General features: G+C 41.8%; 1 protein-coding gene across 5 annotated transcripts in view; it reads right to left on the reverse strand.

Moving 5' to 3' along the window:
• The window catches only part of CDKAL1 (CDK5 regulatory subunit associated protein 1 like 1), a 739,806-nt gene that overhangs the window by 83,718 nt on the left and 639,830 nt on the right, over positions 1-16,258 (reverse strand). For 3 of the 5 annotated variants that reach the window (XM_059880368.1, XM_005223766.5, XM_059880367.1), the window contains one exon: positions 12,171-13,117. The exons of 1 other annotated variant lie outside the window; for it this stretch is intronic. In XM_059880368.1, coding sequence (XP_059736351.1) covers positions 12,926-13,117 — 192 coding nt within the window. In that variant the 3' untranslated portion in view covers positions 12,171-12,925. Of the gene's footprint in view, positions 1-12,167; positions 13,118-16,258 lie in introns of those variants that run through there. One more of the 5 variants, NM_001192691.1, reaches the window with a different exon arrangement.

The following is a 16,258-nucleotide window of genomic DNA, read 5'->3' on the forward strand; positions in this document are numbered from 1 at the left end:
TAGAATTTATTAGCACCTTTTATTTTTCATTTTTTAAATGGTGACCTTCTGTGGATGGCAAGTGACACAGGTTTCCCATTTGTAATAAATGTTTTCTTTTAAAATAGATAAACTTAAGTTTCCAAAGTGATTGATTGAAAGCAAACTATTTAGTAAGCAACTCTGCTGATGGTACTTGGCTGTGACAAAAGTCCTGAGGTTTGGGAAACGTCATAACTGAACAAAGCCTTTATGTTTGGTCATAAAAGCTAATATTTAATCAGCATGTATTATGGATAGGCCACTGTGTAGAGCACTTTTCACATCCGATCCTTCACAAGTTGCTCAGTAGTGTCCGACTCATTGCAACCCCATGGACTGCAGCACACCAGGCTTCCCTGTCCTTCACTATCTCCCAGACCTTGCTCAAATTCATGTTCATTGAGTTGGTGATGCCATACAACCATTTCATCCTCTGTCACCCCCTTTACCTACTCTAAATCTTTCCCTGCATCAGGGTCTTTTCCAATGATTTGGCTCTTTGCATCAGGCGGCCAAAGTATTAGAGCTTAAGCTTCAGCAACAGTCCTTCCAATAAATACTCAGGGTTGATTTTCTTTAGGATTGACTGGTTTGATCTCCTTGCTGTCCAAGGGACTCTCAAGGGTCTTCTCCAGCACTGTAATTCAAAAGTTGGGAAAGTAACGTCTCTGCTTTTTATTACACTGTCTAGGTTTGCCATAGCTTTCCTTCCAAGGAGCAAGCGTCTTTTAATTTCAAGGCTGCAGTCACCGTCCACAGTGATTCTGGAACCCAAGAAAATAAAATCTGTCACTGTTTCCACTTTTCCCCCTTCTATTTGCCATGAAGTGATGGGACCAGGTGCCATGATCTTAGTTTTTTGAATGTTGAGTTTTCAGCCAGCTTTTTCACTTTCCTCTTTCACTGTCATCAAGAGGCTCTTTAGTTTCTCTTCACTTTCTGCCATCAGAATGGTATTATCTGCATATCTGAGGTCGTTGGTATTTCCTCCGGCAATCTTGATTCCAGCTTGTGATTCATCCAGCCCAGCATTTCTCAGGGCATACTCTGCATTTCCCCTTCATGGATCACAGCCTTGCTGTGGTGAGGGGGCTTGCCTAACTCAATGAAGCTATGAGCCATGCCGGGCCAGGCTATCCAAGATGGACAGGTCATAGTGGAGAGTTCTGACAAAACATGGTCCACTGGAGGAGGGAATGGCACACCACTGTAGTATTCTTGCTATGGGAACCCCATCAACAGTATGAAAAGGCAAAGAGATTGGTGTTAGGAGCCCCATTTGACAGAAAAGGAAGTTGAACCTTGAAGTTAAATTTTGTTGTGAAAGATAACACAATAAGAGGAGAAGCCAGGACTAGAACTCAGGTCTAATGCCCAAATCTCTGAGTCTTCTGTTAAAACGCGCTACTCCTGCTTTTCCCTTGCAGGGTTGGGGCAGAAGAGAGCAATGAAGACCTTTCAGAGAACTCTGGCAAAGGCCGTGTGCTTCTGTGTCCTTTCCCAGGTCAGGGCTCAGAAGTTGCCCATGTTCTCATTCGGTTTATACAATAGCCAGGGCCCCTTTCTTTCTTCTTCTTCTTCTTTATTTTTGGCTGCATCACACAGCATGTGGGATTTTAGCTCCCCAACCAGAGATCGAACCCACGGCCCCAGCAGCAGAAGCCCGGAGTCTTAACTGCCAGACCGCCAGGGAAGTTCCCCATTTCCATTCATTTTCTTCCTAGTCTGAACACTTCTTCCCCTCCCAAGCCCTCTTTCTGCTCCATCATTATGAAAACACCTGTCTTCTGCAATCTAGTGCTATAACAAGTCATGCTGGAAGGAGGCAGTGCCCGCTGACCTCAGAGTGAATTACAACATATCAAAGAGTCCGAGTTTTAAAGTTGTCAGACCTTTGTTTCCATGAGGAAGAACTCTCTTTTTTTGCACTCATACCCCAGCAAGAGATTAGCAGCCTGAAATCACTTTGACAGTGTCAGTTGCTCTACTGCAGACCACAGGGAATTTTAATTCCAGCCTGTGAAATTGTAATTGCATCTCAAGGAGAAGTGAGGGATCCTGGGTAATGGCCACAGCCGAGCTCAATGTCAGAGTTGCCAGTTGCTGCCACATCAGATATTACTTGCTGTTATTCAAAAATCACTCCAGCTTTCCATATGGGAAGTTGGACTGGGGAGCGAAAGTAAATTAACAGAAACTGTCAGCTGTTCAGAACAGCACGGACAGCAGTGTGACAGAGGGGACTCACCTCCCATCAAAAAAGATAACTTTTTCTCTTTTTTGGGGGGTTAATATAAAGAGTTTCACAAACAAATTTCATTACTTAAGGTATGCAGCTAAATGATATCATTATTAAGCAAAAAATTATCTGGTCTTTGGCATGATAGATTAAAGCTGCCAATTTCTATTCACTTCTTCCAGGAAGGAGTTGGGAGTGGGGAGGGGGGGCAGTGCATGGGCAAAGTGGCCCAAAAGAGTAATTAAAATAATGAAGATAGCAAGTCCATGTCAGGTTGATGTTTGCAATGGATTAAAATTACCTGCTATCAAAGTTAAACTGTCTGAGAAATTGCTTCCTGCCTATGTTTGGAATAAAGGGAATTTAGAACTACCACATCTGATTACAAAACACTGAGAGATAGAGAAAATTATCAGCAAAGGAAAAGACTTGTCACCTGCCACCTTCTGAAGACAGGGGAGGTTCTGACGAGTACTAAGTGGTTCCAAAATTAATTTTTTTTTTCTACAGATGGTCAGAAAGAAAAGAGAAGGGGCTAAATAAAATTGCTTAGTTAAATAGCTACAATCTGTGGCTTTTTTGTTCTAGATGGTAGAAACAATTCATGTATAGGCTTTACTTTTCCTCATTTGATCATTTTTAGAGTAAACTTTAGGGATGACATTTCACTCGTCCAATTACAGGAAACGTGCCCTTAGAAGGTCTGTCAGCAGGGATACCTTCTGGTAAAGGTCCGACTGCCCTAGTCGCCTCTCTACTGACCCTTGACTTCAGGCTCCCCCAAACTCTACTCCGACCTCTCTGCCTGGCTAAATCCCCTCATTGTTTAGAAACCTGTTTTATACTCTGCTTGCCCCCTGATGTTATGACATCTGCCCTTTCCTTGTACTTAGTATTTTTTTAATTTAATTTTTTGGCCATGCAGCATGTGGGATCTTAATTCCCCAATCAGGGATCAAATCTGTGTCCCCTGCATTGGAAGTATAGGTCTTCACCACTGGACCGCCAGGGAAGTCCCTTAACATTCTTTAGAAAGCCTTTGAGGACCTCCCTAGTCCATGTTAGATGTCCCTCCCATGCTCTGATGATTCCCTATTTTCTACCTTGAGTGGCTGGATTGCAATTGCTGCCCAGCTTCCCAAAGGTAGGATGGTATCTGTCCTGTTCACTTTTTGCAATTCCAGTGCCAAGCACAGTGCTTGGCACCTAGCACCAAACAACTGCCAAGTTGTCTTTCTCCTTCACAAAGTCTTCAGCCTGCATCCAGAAGGGATTCTGTTTCTCCCAGTGCCCTCAGGTTAATGTGAGCACCTCCTGTATCCATGGTCTCAGTGTATCTGTGGGTGCCCTGCCCACCCTCTAGCTTGAGAGCAGTAAACTGGTTGAGAACAGGCTGTAGTACCAGATTGCCTGGGCTGTAATCTTGGCTCTGCCATTTACCTGCTAATGACCTTGGGCAAGTCACGTCTCTGGGTCTCAGTTTCCTCATCTAGAATAATTGCTTGGAGTGACTATGAGGATTAAATAACCTAATGTATTCAAAGTGCTTGCCTGAGTCTATGTAAATGATGGCTATGATGATGCTGCTGTTCTTTACTATTACTGCTACATGCATCAGAAGTATGTCTAAGCTTCCATTTGCTTGGATTCTTGTGCCAATCCAACCAATCCTTAAGCATCATTTCTAAAACCAAAAATGGCAGGGAGGAAATAAACTCGAGTTTGAGGAATATACATTTTATAACTCCACTCAAGTTTCTTCTTATAACTCAGCTTTTTATAAACCCATTCCAGTGGAGAGATAAAAGTCAGTCTGGGTCGGTTCAGCACAGGGCCCCCCACTGCCTTCTCTGGGGTTGGGACTAAGAACTGAGGGGATGGAGACAGGTGCTGGGGACACCTCTGGACCCGGTGGCATCAGGGTGCATAGCATTCTCTTAGTCATGAGGGGGAACCTCAAGAGACACATTGTCTGGACACAGGTAAGTCCCAAAGCATCTCAACACCAAAGAGAATCCTTGGAATTCCTGTTCAGAAATGCTCCAGACTAGAGGGATGGATCTTAGACAAGCCACCAAACTCCTCCTAAGCTCAGCTTTGCCTTCTGTAAGGGGGCCAACCTTTATGGTTCCCAGGAGCCCCTCTTGCTCTTATTCTAGGCTGACCTGCAGGGCTCACCACCCCTACTTTTCCTGCAAGCACAAATCATGGGTGAAGCAGAAAGACATGCAGCAAGCCCAGTCTTTTATCAAGCGATGAGAAAGAACAGTCTTTCTGCGAAACTTATTCAAATTTCCACTCTGACTGGAGGAAGGTTTAAATTCCCTGCAAAGAAACAGATGCTGTTTGGGACTGATTACCAGAAGACAGCCGCTGGTGACCTTCCAGGGGTTTACACTTGTGACTTCAGTGTTGGGCTGCTATGAGTTTTGCTTCAAATATTAATTGGAGTTACTGCAGCTACTCAGATAGACAGCTTGACTCTGCCACATAGTGTGAGGGAAAGCTGGTGCTAAACTGCTCTTCCCCAACCCCTCCTCTCCTTTCCATTTGTGTGTCCAAAGGCATTAAAAATAGTCTCCAACCTGAAATACGACATTTTTAGTTAGTGAATGTTCTCGTAGTTGGTATAATTCTGACTGCCCAAGGCAAACCAGTTTGATAAGATTAATTTTTTTCAGACTGGGATCCAACCAACTTGTGCTTTTTGTCAGACTGCTTTGGAACTTTCAACCTCTCTAACCTCAAAAATCTTGGAGGATGTTGTGTTAAAAGGGGAAAAAGAGAAGATGGATCTTAATTGGAGGCTTGAGAATCTTATCCTGCCTGAATAGGGTTAGAGATCTTACATGTGAAAGAAATGTGTAAGAAGCAAACCTACTGGAAAACCAGAAACCAAAAAAGACATAAAAACAGCAAAGGTGAGAAATGGTCAAGGGCAACAGCTAGAGCAGACCTTTTCAATGACACAAAACTCAGCCCATTGGAAATGCCTCTTCATATAATGCATTTAAAGCTGAATTTCAAAAGCTCCTTTACTTTCTCTCAAGGGGACTCAGACTCTACAAGCTCCATCTCCTGGTTTATTTTCTGTTTAACTTCCAATTTTATTATCGGATATGGAACCAAATAAGACATGGCATTGACTATTCTCCATTGATTCCCGGGCAAGAGACTGTGCTACAGTCGAGTCTCCTTCCTCAGGCCCAAAGCATGGAGTTGAGACCAAATTGTAGCCTAGTTTTCCCTTGTCCTGTGGACAAGGCATGTGTTAACACTTCTATGGGCCAATAATCAGAAATTTAGAGTTTTTCTGTGGAGTTCGGAGTGGAAAGTAGTGGACCATGAAGGTTCTGTGGCAACAAAACCCTTCCCTTGTATCTCAAATGGCTCCAGGTAAGACTGCAGAAATCATACTGATGGAAACCTCCCAAAACAGAGAAACAAAAAACCCAGAAGCATCTGTTGTCTAAGGTCACGGCCTGAGATAGTTATCCCAGGTGTCTTTTTGGTTAAGAATTCTCATCCATGTGTTGAGAACAAAGCATGTGAATTCTTAACTGAACAGGTGTATTAAGAGAATTTGAGATACAGGAGATCAAGACCAGAAAGCTGGAGGCACTGATGGGAATCACTATAGATAAGCAGAGTTAAGTAGCAGGTGCTGGAGGAGCAGAGGGTTGCTAGGTCCCCAGAAGCTCCTCAGTGTAGGAGTGCCAAAGCAAAGATTAAGGATCAAACACGCTGAACTGCGAAGACAGGAGCTGGACTCTTACTGAGGCACTCTCTTAATTGAAATACTGATGGGACCCACACAACCCGCTCTAGTGACATGTTACAGCAACAACTGTAAAACAAAGCCCCATATCAGCAACACCATTGTCAGTTACAGCAATGATAAGAACTATCACCCACTGGCTAAGTGAGGCTTAGCAAATGGTTCTCTTGAAAATGGACAAATTTGAAGGTTGGCAGCAGATAAAAAATATAAAACCGAGGACAGAGATTTAACTCTCCCTAAGTCTTGCTTTGTGGTCCCTGAAAAGTGATGTATGTTTTCAAAAGTGGCAGAATAGGGTGAGGTAAGGGGAGCCCATTGGTCTGATCATCAACAAGAGAACAGGCCACCTTCCAGACTACTTATCTTTCCAATCAGGAATTTCTTCAGAGCCTAGAAGCCCATTTAGAATCCTACAGTGGCTCTTCTTTGACTATCAAGTAGTCTAAATTCTTTAGAATGGGATAAAAACTTTTCACCACCTGAGCTTATTTTTAGTGTAATTTCCAGGCACTTCTCTTATATATTTTTCACTCTAGCTACACTTTTTCTCAAACTCACCATACATACCTTTGTAGACTACATGCTGTTTTTATTTTGATAAAATATGTATAACATACTATTGATCACTGTAACCATTCATAAGTGTAGAGTAAACTCACAGAGACAGAAAGTAGAATAAAGGTTACCTTTCACTTCTGCAAAAAAAAAAAAAGGGCTGTTTCAAACGCGAATGTATTGAATCTGTAGCTCACTTTAGGTAATGCTGACATTTAAACAACGTTAAGTCTTACTATCCATGAATAGTGGATATTCTTCCATTTATTTTGAAATGTAAAAATGTCTTTCAGCAATGTTAGGTCGTTTTCAGCACACAAATTTTTACCTCCTCTGTGAGATTTATTCTTCAATATTTAGTTCTTTTAAAAGCTGTCGTAAATGGAACTGCTTTCTGAATTTCTAGTTCACTGCTGTTGTGCAGAAAGAACTGATTTTTGTGTGTTGATCTTGTCATCTACAATTTGGCTGAATTTATTAGCTCTAGTAGATTTCTTGTGGATTCTTCGGAATTCTCTATACACAGGATCATGTCATCAGCAAATATAGTTTTCCTCTTCCTTTTCTTCCTTTCCCTTAGCTAACAGTTCTGACCAGGATTACTAGCACGGTGTTGAATAGCAGCTGTGAAAGTGGGCATTCTTGTCTTGTTCCTTATCTTAAAGGAAAACTTTTGGTTTTTCACTACTACGTGGATATTTCATAAATATCATGTTGAGGAATTTCTCTCATATTCTTAGTTTTCTAAGAAGTTTTTGTCATGAAAGGGTGTTGGATTTTGTCAAATGTCTTTGCTGGATCAGGGGAGACGATCACATGCCCCCCACCCATGTTTTTTTTTAAATTAATGTGATGTTACGTTGATTAATGTTACATTGATGGGTTTTATATTGAACTTGTATTGTTGGAATAAGTCCCACTTGGTCATGGTAAACAATCCTTTTGATATGTCATTGAAGTTAATTTGCTCATACTTTGCTGAGTATTTTGGCCTCTATATTCATAGGGGAATTTTTAATTTGCAATTTTCTTATAGTGTCTATCTAGCTCTAATATCAGGGTAATTCTGGCCTCGTAGAATGAGTTAGGAAGTGTTCCTTCCTCTTCCGTTTTTTTTTGGGTAAGAGATTAAGAAGAATTGATGTCAATTATCTTTAGATGTTTGGTAGAATTCACCTGTGAAGCCAGGTGAACAGCTCCTGGACTTTTCTTTGTTTATGCTGGTCAGGGATGAAACTCTAGTGCTTAAAGAAAACAATTCCTCCTGCAAGGGATTTTCTTAAGAGAGCCAAAGCCCAAAAAAGGATTTTCCCAGGGACTTAGTTCAATCTTTTGCTGAATACACTTAGTTCAGTCTTTTGCTTCACTGTTTAAATTACTTCTGGTTATTTCAAAATAAATTACACCTGCAAGATTGAAAAATGTATGAATTCCTACTGCAAGGGCAAAGATTCACAAGATAGCAAGAGGAGCTACTTTCAGGATTGAGTGTCATCAGAGTAACTCCAAAGTGACATTTTGAGGGAGATAGCAATTTAAAAGTAAGCTGTAGTGTATAATTAGATTCATTACTTCATTACGTATGTATACATTATGTGAATGGTATGCTTCAGGTCACAAAGGCTGGGTCCAAGTGTATCAAGTCATAAGTACACAATTTGCTTTATTATCTATTTGAAAATCTTTAGGTCTGTTTTAAAAACACATGTGTTATATTGCTCTTTATGAAAACTGGGAGTTAAAAATCAAAGGTAAAAGCTTGTCCTCAGAACTGGACGGTCTGGGATAACTATAGTTATGACGATTAATCAGGTATTAAAAGCAGATTAGATAAACCCAAGAATTAAACTTCCTAGTTCTTCAGGCTTTTCTGAACTCCCAGCTTTCCCTTACCTTGATCCAAGATTTTTGGGGTTTTTTCCCTCCACAATTTTTCTAGGCACTTGCCTCATCAGTACTTATAAGTGTATTCAGATGCCCATAAATTAAGAAGACCATAAGAAACCAAAAGAAACTTTGCTTCAATTGCTACAGCTGGGATATTTTGGCTTTAGAGCTCTAGGAAACAGTACTGGTATGAAATAATTGACAGAAAACTAATGAAGAATAACAGTGTCTGCATTTCCTTTTATCCTCAAGGTAGGGTGGAGGAGGGCATGACTTCTAGACCTCCCTATTAATCTCTTTGCTCTTTTCATCTTTGGCCATGGAAAAATCTGCTTCTTGATCTTAGATTGGCCACCCAAATCTGTGCAGCATTCATTAATTTGATCTCCTCACATACAGCTGCAACCCATTTTCTTTGAATTTTTCTTCCTCTGCTGCATTTGTTAAAATTAGACTGTAAGTCCCTTGAGGCAGGGATCTTTTTATTCCACATATAATTCTTTTGGGTGGCCATGTGTTAATATCAAAATTTGAAACACCTACCCTTATTTATAAAATCGATTTTCATGTTTAAACTGCTAAAGGAATCATGAAAGGGGAAGAAATGATGTGTCCCAAGGACACGCTACTTGATAAATGTGATCTCATTTCATCTTTCAATGACCTGGCAATGGAGTTTTGCTCCTATTTGACAGATGAGGCTCAGAAAGAAGTGGTCTAGCTGCAAATGTAAACCAAACTTTGGTTGATATAAAAAAAAACTCATGCTCTTTCCCTATACTGTCTTCCTCAGATCTGTACTGGAAACAACTGAGATCTGAATCCAGTCGATCCGGGTCCTTAACTCCTTCATGGTTCCTTAACTCAAATTCTACAGTTTCAACACTGTAGAAACCAAGCTCAATGGTAAAGCAAGTGTAAGTTTATTAAACATGTGCTATTGATGACTTAACTTTTAACAGCACTTTGAGAAATGATTAGGACACCAGATTAAATATAAATTTGGCCTGGATGCTCTACATTAGGCTGCATCATGGAACAGAGGTGCCCAAGCTTTCTTGATTCAGGTACTCCTAGGCCAAAACAAACAGCTACCCATTCTCTTTCATTAAGTAGGTAGGGACTAACAACTTAATAAGTACTTCCATCTTACTATATTACAAAAAGTGTTTGAAAAAATATACGTGTAGATTGAAATAAAGATATCTTTATTTCACTCTAAAATTATAATTATCTGCATCTATTGGGCACTACACAACTTGTCAAAGTTTGAAATAAAATCACATTCATTTCTTGTTAAAGACTGATTTTTTCACTTCATACCGGTTTTTCCTCACAGCAACCACCTAAAACCTAGTCTTAGAAAAGTATTTTTGTTGTTGTTCTTTAGTTGCTAAGTCATGTCTGATTCTTTGCGACCTCATGTACTGTAGTCCACCAGGCTTCTCTGTCCATGGGATTTTCCCAGGCAAGAATACTGGAGTGGATTGTCATTTTCTTCTCCAGGGAATCTTCCTGATCCAGGGATCAAATCAGCATCTCCTGCTAGGCAGGTGGATTCTTTACTGTTGACCCACCAGGGGAGCCCATGGTAACATCAAAAAATGTGCATTTTCATGTTGAAACTGTAAACTATTTTGAGCTATTATTCTACATGGTATCTGACAAATTCACTCTGTTTCCTTCAAAAATTTAAAATATCCCATGGTCCTCCTTTGAGTTCACTACAGCACTTTGGGATGCCTAGGGTCAGGCGAGCCTTAAGAAAATCATTCCCTTCTTTCTTCTTCCTTCTCTCCCTCCTTTCTTCCTTCTCTACCTTTCTCCCTTCCTACATTTTCCCCCTATGCTTATTTTATAATGCTAAAGCCTCCTGAAGCTTCACTTGTAACTCTTAATTCTTTCCCCATGACATCTTATATTTTACACTGAAATATGCAACCTGGAGTTAAGTCAATGGAAAAGCCCATGTTTTGACTGAACGACATATGGAAATCTGATGTTTAGACACATTTTCCCAGCAACAAAGCAAAGTTTTCACCAAAGAATTTTTACATTATCTTATTGACAGTCTCACACTTGGTGAATCAGGCAAGACAGAAAGAAAAAGAGAGGGAGAGGGAGGGACGAAGGAAGAGACAATAAACTTGCATGATACATCTTTTAAAAGTGTATCAAGTACCAGGCACATTCTTGGAGCAGGACAACACAGAGGGCAAGGCTGGGCTCCCACAGAACCCAGGCACCCACAGGGTCAAGTTCACATGGAAGATGGAGCCAAGGGAGTAGGAAGAGTATACAGCCCAGGAGCATAGGCCTTGGAGTCAAGCTGAGTTCAAGTCCTGCCTCCACAAGTTAGTGGTTCTGTGTCCCTTGCAAGTTACTTAATCTTGTGGGCTTTAGGGTTTGTTTTTTTTTTTTTTTCCCTCAGCAAAATGAGAATAACAATACCTATCTCAAGGCTGTGTTTTCAGGAGGAACACTTATAAAGTCCACATCATTTCGTCTGATGCTTTTAAAGGCTAGACGGTTCATGATTATCAGTATTATCATTATGATCAAAACAGGGCTAGTCACGATGAGAGACAACAGAGATGAGATCGGCTGGAGAAAGTCAAAGGTGCAGAAACAGTGGGGAGAATGGCAGGCTACACGTCAACAAGTGGACACACACAGAACTCTAAATGACTGCTGACGGGAATGGAAATTGGTACAACCCTTGCAAAACGCCATTTGGCGGCGTGCACAAATGCAATGCCCCTGCTTGATGTAAGTTCACACAAATGCATATATATGTGGACCCAAACGTACGTTCATAGCGTCATTATTCCAATAGCCAAAATATCAGAGACAACTCAAAAGCAGGATGGATAATTACAGTGGGGTATACTCATCCAATGGAATTGTATTCAGCAAGGAAAGTGAATGAACAACTGCCACACACAGCCACCTGGGTGTGTCTCACATGCAATGCCGAGCAAAAGGCAGACACACAGAACAGCACACGCCATGTGACTCCACTGACATGAAATTCACGAACATACAGACAATCTATGATGTTAGAAATAAGGACTGCAAGCTTTTGGGGGACAGAGCTAGGGACTGGGAAGGCACCAGGCAGCCTGCTGTCTCCAGCATCAGAGGTGAAGCTTTTCTTCTGCCCTGTATAGTGTGACTCTAGGCTTTTGGTGGTATTTCCACGTCTGCAAAGTTTTCATTAAATCAGTACTATGCTGGAACCCACTATTTATTAATAAAGAAATGATTGCATGTATCTCAAAAAGGAAGCACCCAGCAGGCTCCCTCCCATACTCTGCTAACTCTTCTCCCTCTTCCTGCTGATGGATCAGCAGGATCCTAAGTGGCTGAGTCACTGCAGGGCTCCCAGAGGGTCAAGAGCAGATTCTTGCATTTTAAATGTGATCTCTTAGAACCACATACCAGGTTTGGGAGGTATATACTGAAGTCTTTGATTTTTTTTTTTTTTTTAAATCAATGACTGATGACATAATTTGAACTTAGATTCCTTAAAGACACAAAAGAGGTTAAAACATTTTGGGATAAAACCACAAGCTGAAGAGGGTGGGGATTTAAAATGAAAACTGTCCTGTAACCACAGGGTGCCTGATGTTCCTGTAACTGTACAATCCAAATAAATTATTTAAATTCGAATAGTCGTGAGACTTGTTCATTACACCAACTGCTTTTATTGTAACACAAATCACTTCATTTAGTGAACACCAATGACATCAGGTAGAAATAAACAGTTGATGTAAATAGATTAAAAAAAAAAAAAAAAAGCCAGAAAAGAGGCAGAGCTTGTTTTAGACAAATCCAGTTTTTGAAAGTTTGTGGGTTATTAAAGAAGGGGGTGATTCCTCAGAGTTTTCAAAATGTTGCCAGGATCCTTTCATTGGCAGGCTCTTCCTGTGCATTCCGGAAGGACTGACGTTCCAAACACAGGTTTCCATATAAACTTTTCCGTAACACATCTGCTGTGGAAAATAAAAGCTTTGTAATATTGGGGCCCCAAACAATGCATAAAGAGAAAGATAAGATTTTAAAATGTTTATTGAAAATGGAAAATTCTTCCTGCATGAGGAAGAGGTAACCAGACCCGCCATACAAACAGGTTCTGACTTGAAGACTGGTGATTTAAAGAAAATGCAACCACTTGCATTTTTTTTTGCTAAAAATAAACCCAAGGGCGCTTAATTGAAAAGATATGCTATGGCAGCCGTTATTAGATTTTAGGTCAAATAACCAATGGGTCCAACTCAATGTGAGACAGGGAAGCCTCATTAAAGAGTGTGGCTGAAGAGCCGTTAGTGAGGCCAGTATAAATCATTGCCCTTTGAGAACTGATGTGGTTGCTCTCCTTTTCTTTGAAGATTTGAATTAGAAATTTATTCTTCTTCACAGATGCTTCAGCTGGTTGTGTTTTAATTATAGACCTTGACCAAAAGCGCAAAAAGAAGAGCAAACAGAGCCAGGCCCACAGACATCTTCAGTGCAAAGTCCTGGTGTAGTCTTTGCAATCGTAGCACCATTCGGGAACTGGCCGACTCGCGTCGATTTGCAGCTGAGGTGTGGGGTACTGAATTCAGGTGATTCCCAAGCCTATTTCTGAATTCCTATGGAGACAGAAACATAGAGGAAAGCAAAGGTTTTAAGGACAAAAAAAAAAAAAGAAAAAAGCACTGATATTATATCAGCTCAGCAAAAGATTCCTAGAAGGAACACATTTTTTTATTGAGATATAACTGACATATAACATTGTATTAGTTTCAGGTGTACAACAGAGGATTCAGTATTTGTATCCACTGAGATGAGCATCACAGTAGGTCTTGTTACAGCACAGTTACAAAATTCCTTTCTAGTAAAGATTGCTTTTAAAGATCTACTCTCTAGAACTTCCAAGTATACAACGCAGAATTGTTAACTACAGTCACCGTGCTGTACCTTACATCCCCGGAATGTAGTTCTAACTCCAAGTTTGTATCTTTTGACTCTCTTCCCCCATGTCATCCATCCGCCATGCCCCTGTCTCTGACAACCACCGAGGGGTTCTCTGCACCTATACAATCAGTTTTGTTATTTTAGATTTCATGTCTTTCTCTGATGCATTTCACTTAGTATAATGCCCTCAAGGTTCATTCATGCTGTTGTGAATGCCAAGACTTCCTTCTTTTTTATTCCTGAGTAATATTCCATTGCGTACATATGCCACATCTTCCCTGTCCACTCATCCATTGATGGACATTGGGTTGCTTCCCTGCCCATGTCTTGGCTACTGTAAAAAACACTGCAATGAACACGGGAATGCAGGCGTCTTTCTGAGTTAGTGTTTTTGTTTCCTTCGGTCTAACACTCCAAAGTAGAATTGCTGGATCAAACCACAGTCCTAGTTTTAATTTGTTGAGGAAACTCCATACTGCTTTCCAGAGCGGCTGCACCAATTTACATTTCGACCAACAGTGCGTGAGGGTTCCTCTTTCTCCATATGCTCACCAGCATTGTTAGTTCTAATCTCTTTTGATAGTAGCCATTCTAACAGGTATGAGGTGATATCTCATCGTGCTTTTAATCTGCATTTCCCTGATTATTAGTGCTGATGAGCATCTTTTCACGCACCTGTTGGCCATCTGTATGTCTTTGGTGAGTATTCAGATCCTCTGCCCATTTTTAAAATCACTTTTTTTTTTGGTATTGAGCTACATGAGTTCTTTATATGTTTGTGGTATCAACCCCCCCCATCAGATACCAAATACACAGTCTGCAAATATTTTCTCCCATTTGGTTGGTTGCCTATTCCTTTTGTTGATGGCCTCCTTTGCACTGCAGAACCGTTCTAGTTTGATGTAAGAAGCAGCTTCACTTACTCCTTCACCACAGACACATTCAAAACCCACCACAGACGCATTCAAACACCCACACAGGTCGGGTGGGCTAAGTCAGGTATAAGCGACGGTTCCTTTCCTTTAAGGGTAAGACCAAGTTCATAAATTTCCAGGTTATACTCAAAACTATATGGGAGAGACAAGGAGTGTTTATGGAGAATCAAGGCAGAATTCCCTGAAGGGCAGAACTGATATGGAGTTGCATCACAAAGGAACTTAACTTTCAGGGATATGACTGTATCTACTGAGGAAAAGAATAACGACAAAGGAAAAACCACAGAAAGTAATTTTATTCAGCAAACATACTGGTTGTAGGAGGGCTGCTCCTGACCCTGAGGGGGCACCTGAAGGGGTCTAGGTGGCCAGAGGGATCCACCCCACACGCAGCCCTTCCATTGACCCTGGGTGCCATATAACCCTCTGGGTGACCCTCTGGGTACCAGACATGGAAAGACTGGGAAACCCAGCTCGGTGGGGACATGAGGAGCCAGGAGATGTGACAGTGAGAATTCTGAGGCAGTGTCTGTTCCCTCAGGCATCTCTGCAGGTGTGGGGAGGACGGGGGCCCCTGGCCACTCTCAGGGTGGTTCTAGGGTTTCAAAGTATAGTTCTGATTCCATGATATAAGATTTCCACCTGATGCACAGGCCTTAGAATCAGTGCCTCCCCTGTTGAAACCTGAATAGCATTTTGAGAGATGGAGGTGGGGACTGGGGAAGGAGAATACTGGGTGGAAGGAATGAAGCAGGGATGGGGAGGAGGGGGTGACCCAGGGGCACAACTGCACAAGAAATCCACAGAAGCACCAAAGGTCTCTGAACAGCTACTTCCCTTCGCTTATTCTTTCTTTCCACGCTTTCAAACAATCCGCTGGTGACAGCTTCGGCCCTGCGGGGAACGGCAGCCCCACTGTGCACAGCAGCAGTGCTGGAAGTGTGCTTTACAGAGGCGACTCTGGCAGGAAAGTAGGGTGGAGTGAGGGGAGGGGAGAGAATGCGGGTAGGGAATCTGGGGCAAGTTGTGGCGAGAGATGGGGTGGAGGGCGACGAGGACCTCCATGCTGGAGGCATGGAAAGGAGGGAACGACAGACTTCTGATGTAGAATCAACAACACTTGAGTTCAGGTGAGTGGGTAATGGAGGGACAAAGAATAGGAAGGGGGAAATGAGAAGAACTTTCACAACCCAATTTCTACCAGCAAAGACTTACATGTGAAAGATAGGGAAGAATTTTCTTGCTTTGACCGCAGGAGACTAATTGCAAAATTAATGCAGCTTTTGATCACAAGGATATATCTCTCAATTCCAATGGCAGTCACACCATCATTTCCTTCCAGGCTCCTTGGGGACCTGGGCTGACCCCCTGCTGTCCCTGTGCCGGGGGCCCAGATAAGGAGGCTCACAGCTGGTCAGATGGAGATACTGTCCCCAAAGCAGAGACACCTGTACCTCGACACGCCCTGGGAATCACTCTCTTGTAAGATGGGTGTTCTGTGTGGTATTTTGGAGCGGGGAATATGATGACAAGCTTTCATTCTGATTCATTTAAAATAGCCCCAAGGTCTGAAGGACAGCACTCATAAGGATAATGGCAGCCTTGGGAAAGAACGTGTACTTCTGCAGCTGAAACGACAGAAGCTCTGCAAGTTCCTCAAAAGCAGGGAGGTCACCTAGTTCATCCCTGGGCTCTCGGAACCTCCACAGCTGCAAACACAGAGCAGGCACGCAAGCAAGTGCTCAGAAATGAATAGATGGATGGATGGGTATGAGGATGTATTGCAGTTGAGATCTAGCTGGTTAAAAACAGGCTCAGCCATGTCTCTGGTGATCAATGGGCACAACTGTACACAAGTCATGAGTTGCTGCCTCTAGCAAT

This window comes from Bos taurus, chromosome 23 (assembly GCF_002263795.3).
Source record: "Bos taurus isolate L1 Dominette 01449 registration number 42190680 breed Hereford chromosome 23, ARS-UCD2.0, whole genome shotgun sequence".
NCBI classification, from domain to species: Eukaryota; Metazoa; Chordata; class Mammalia; order Artiodactyla; family Bovidae; genus Bos; species Bos taurus.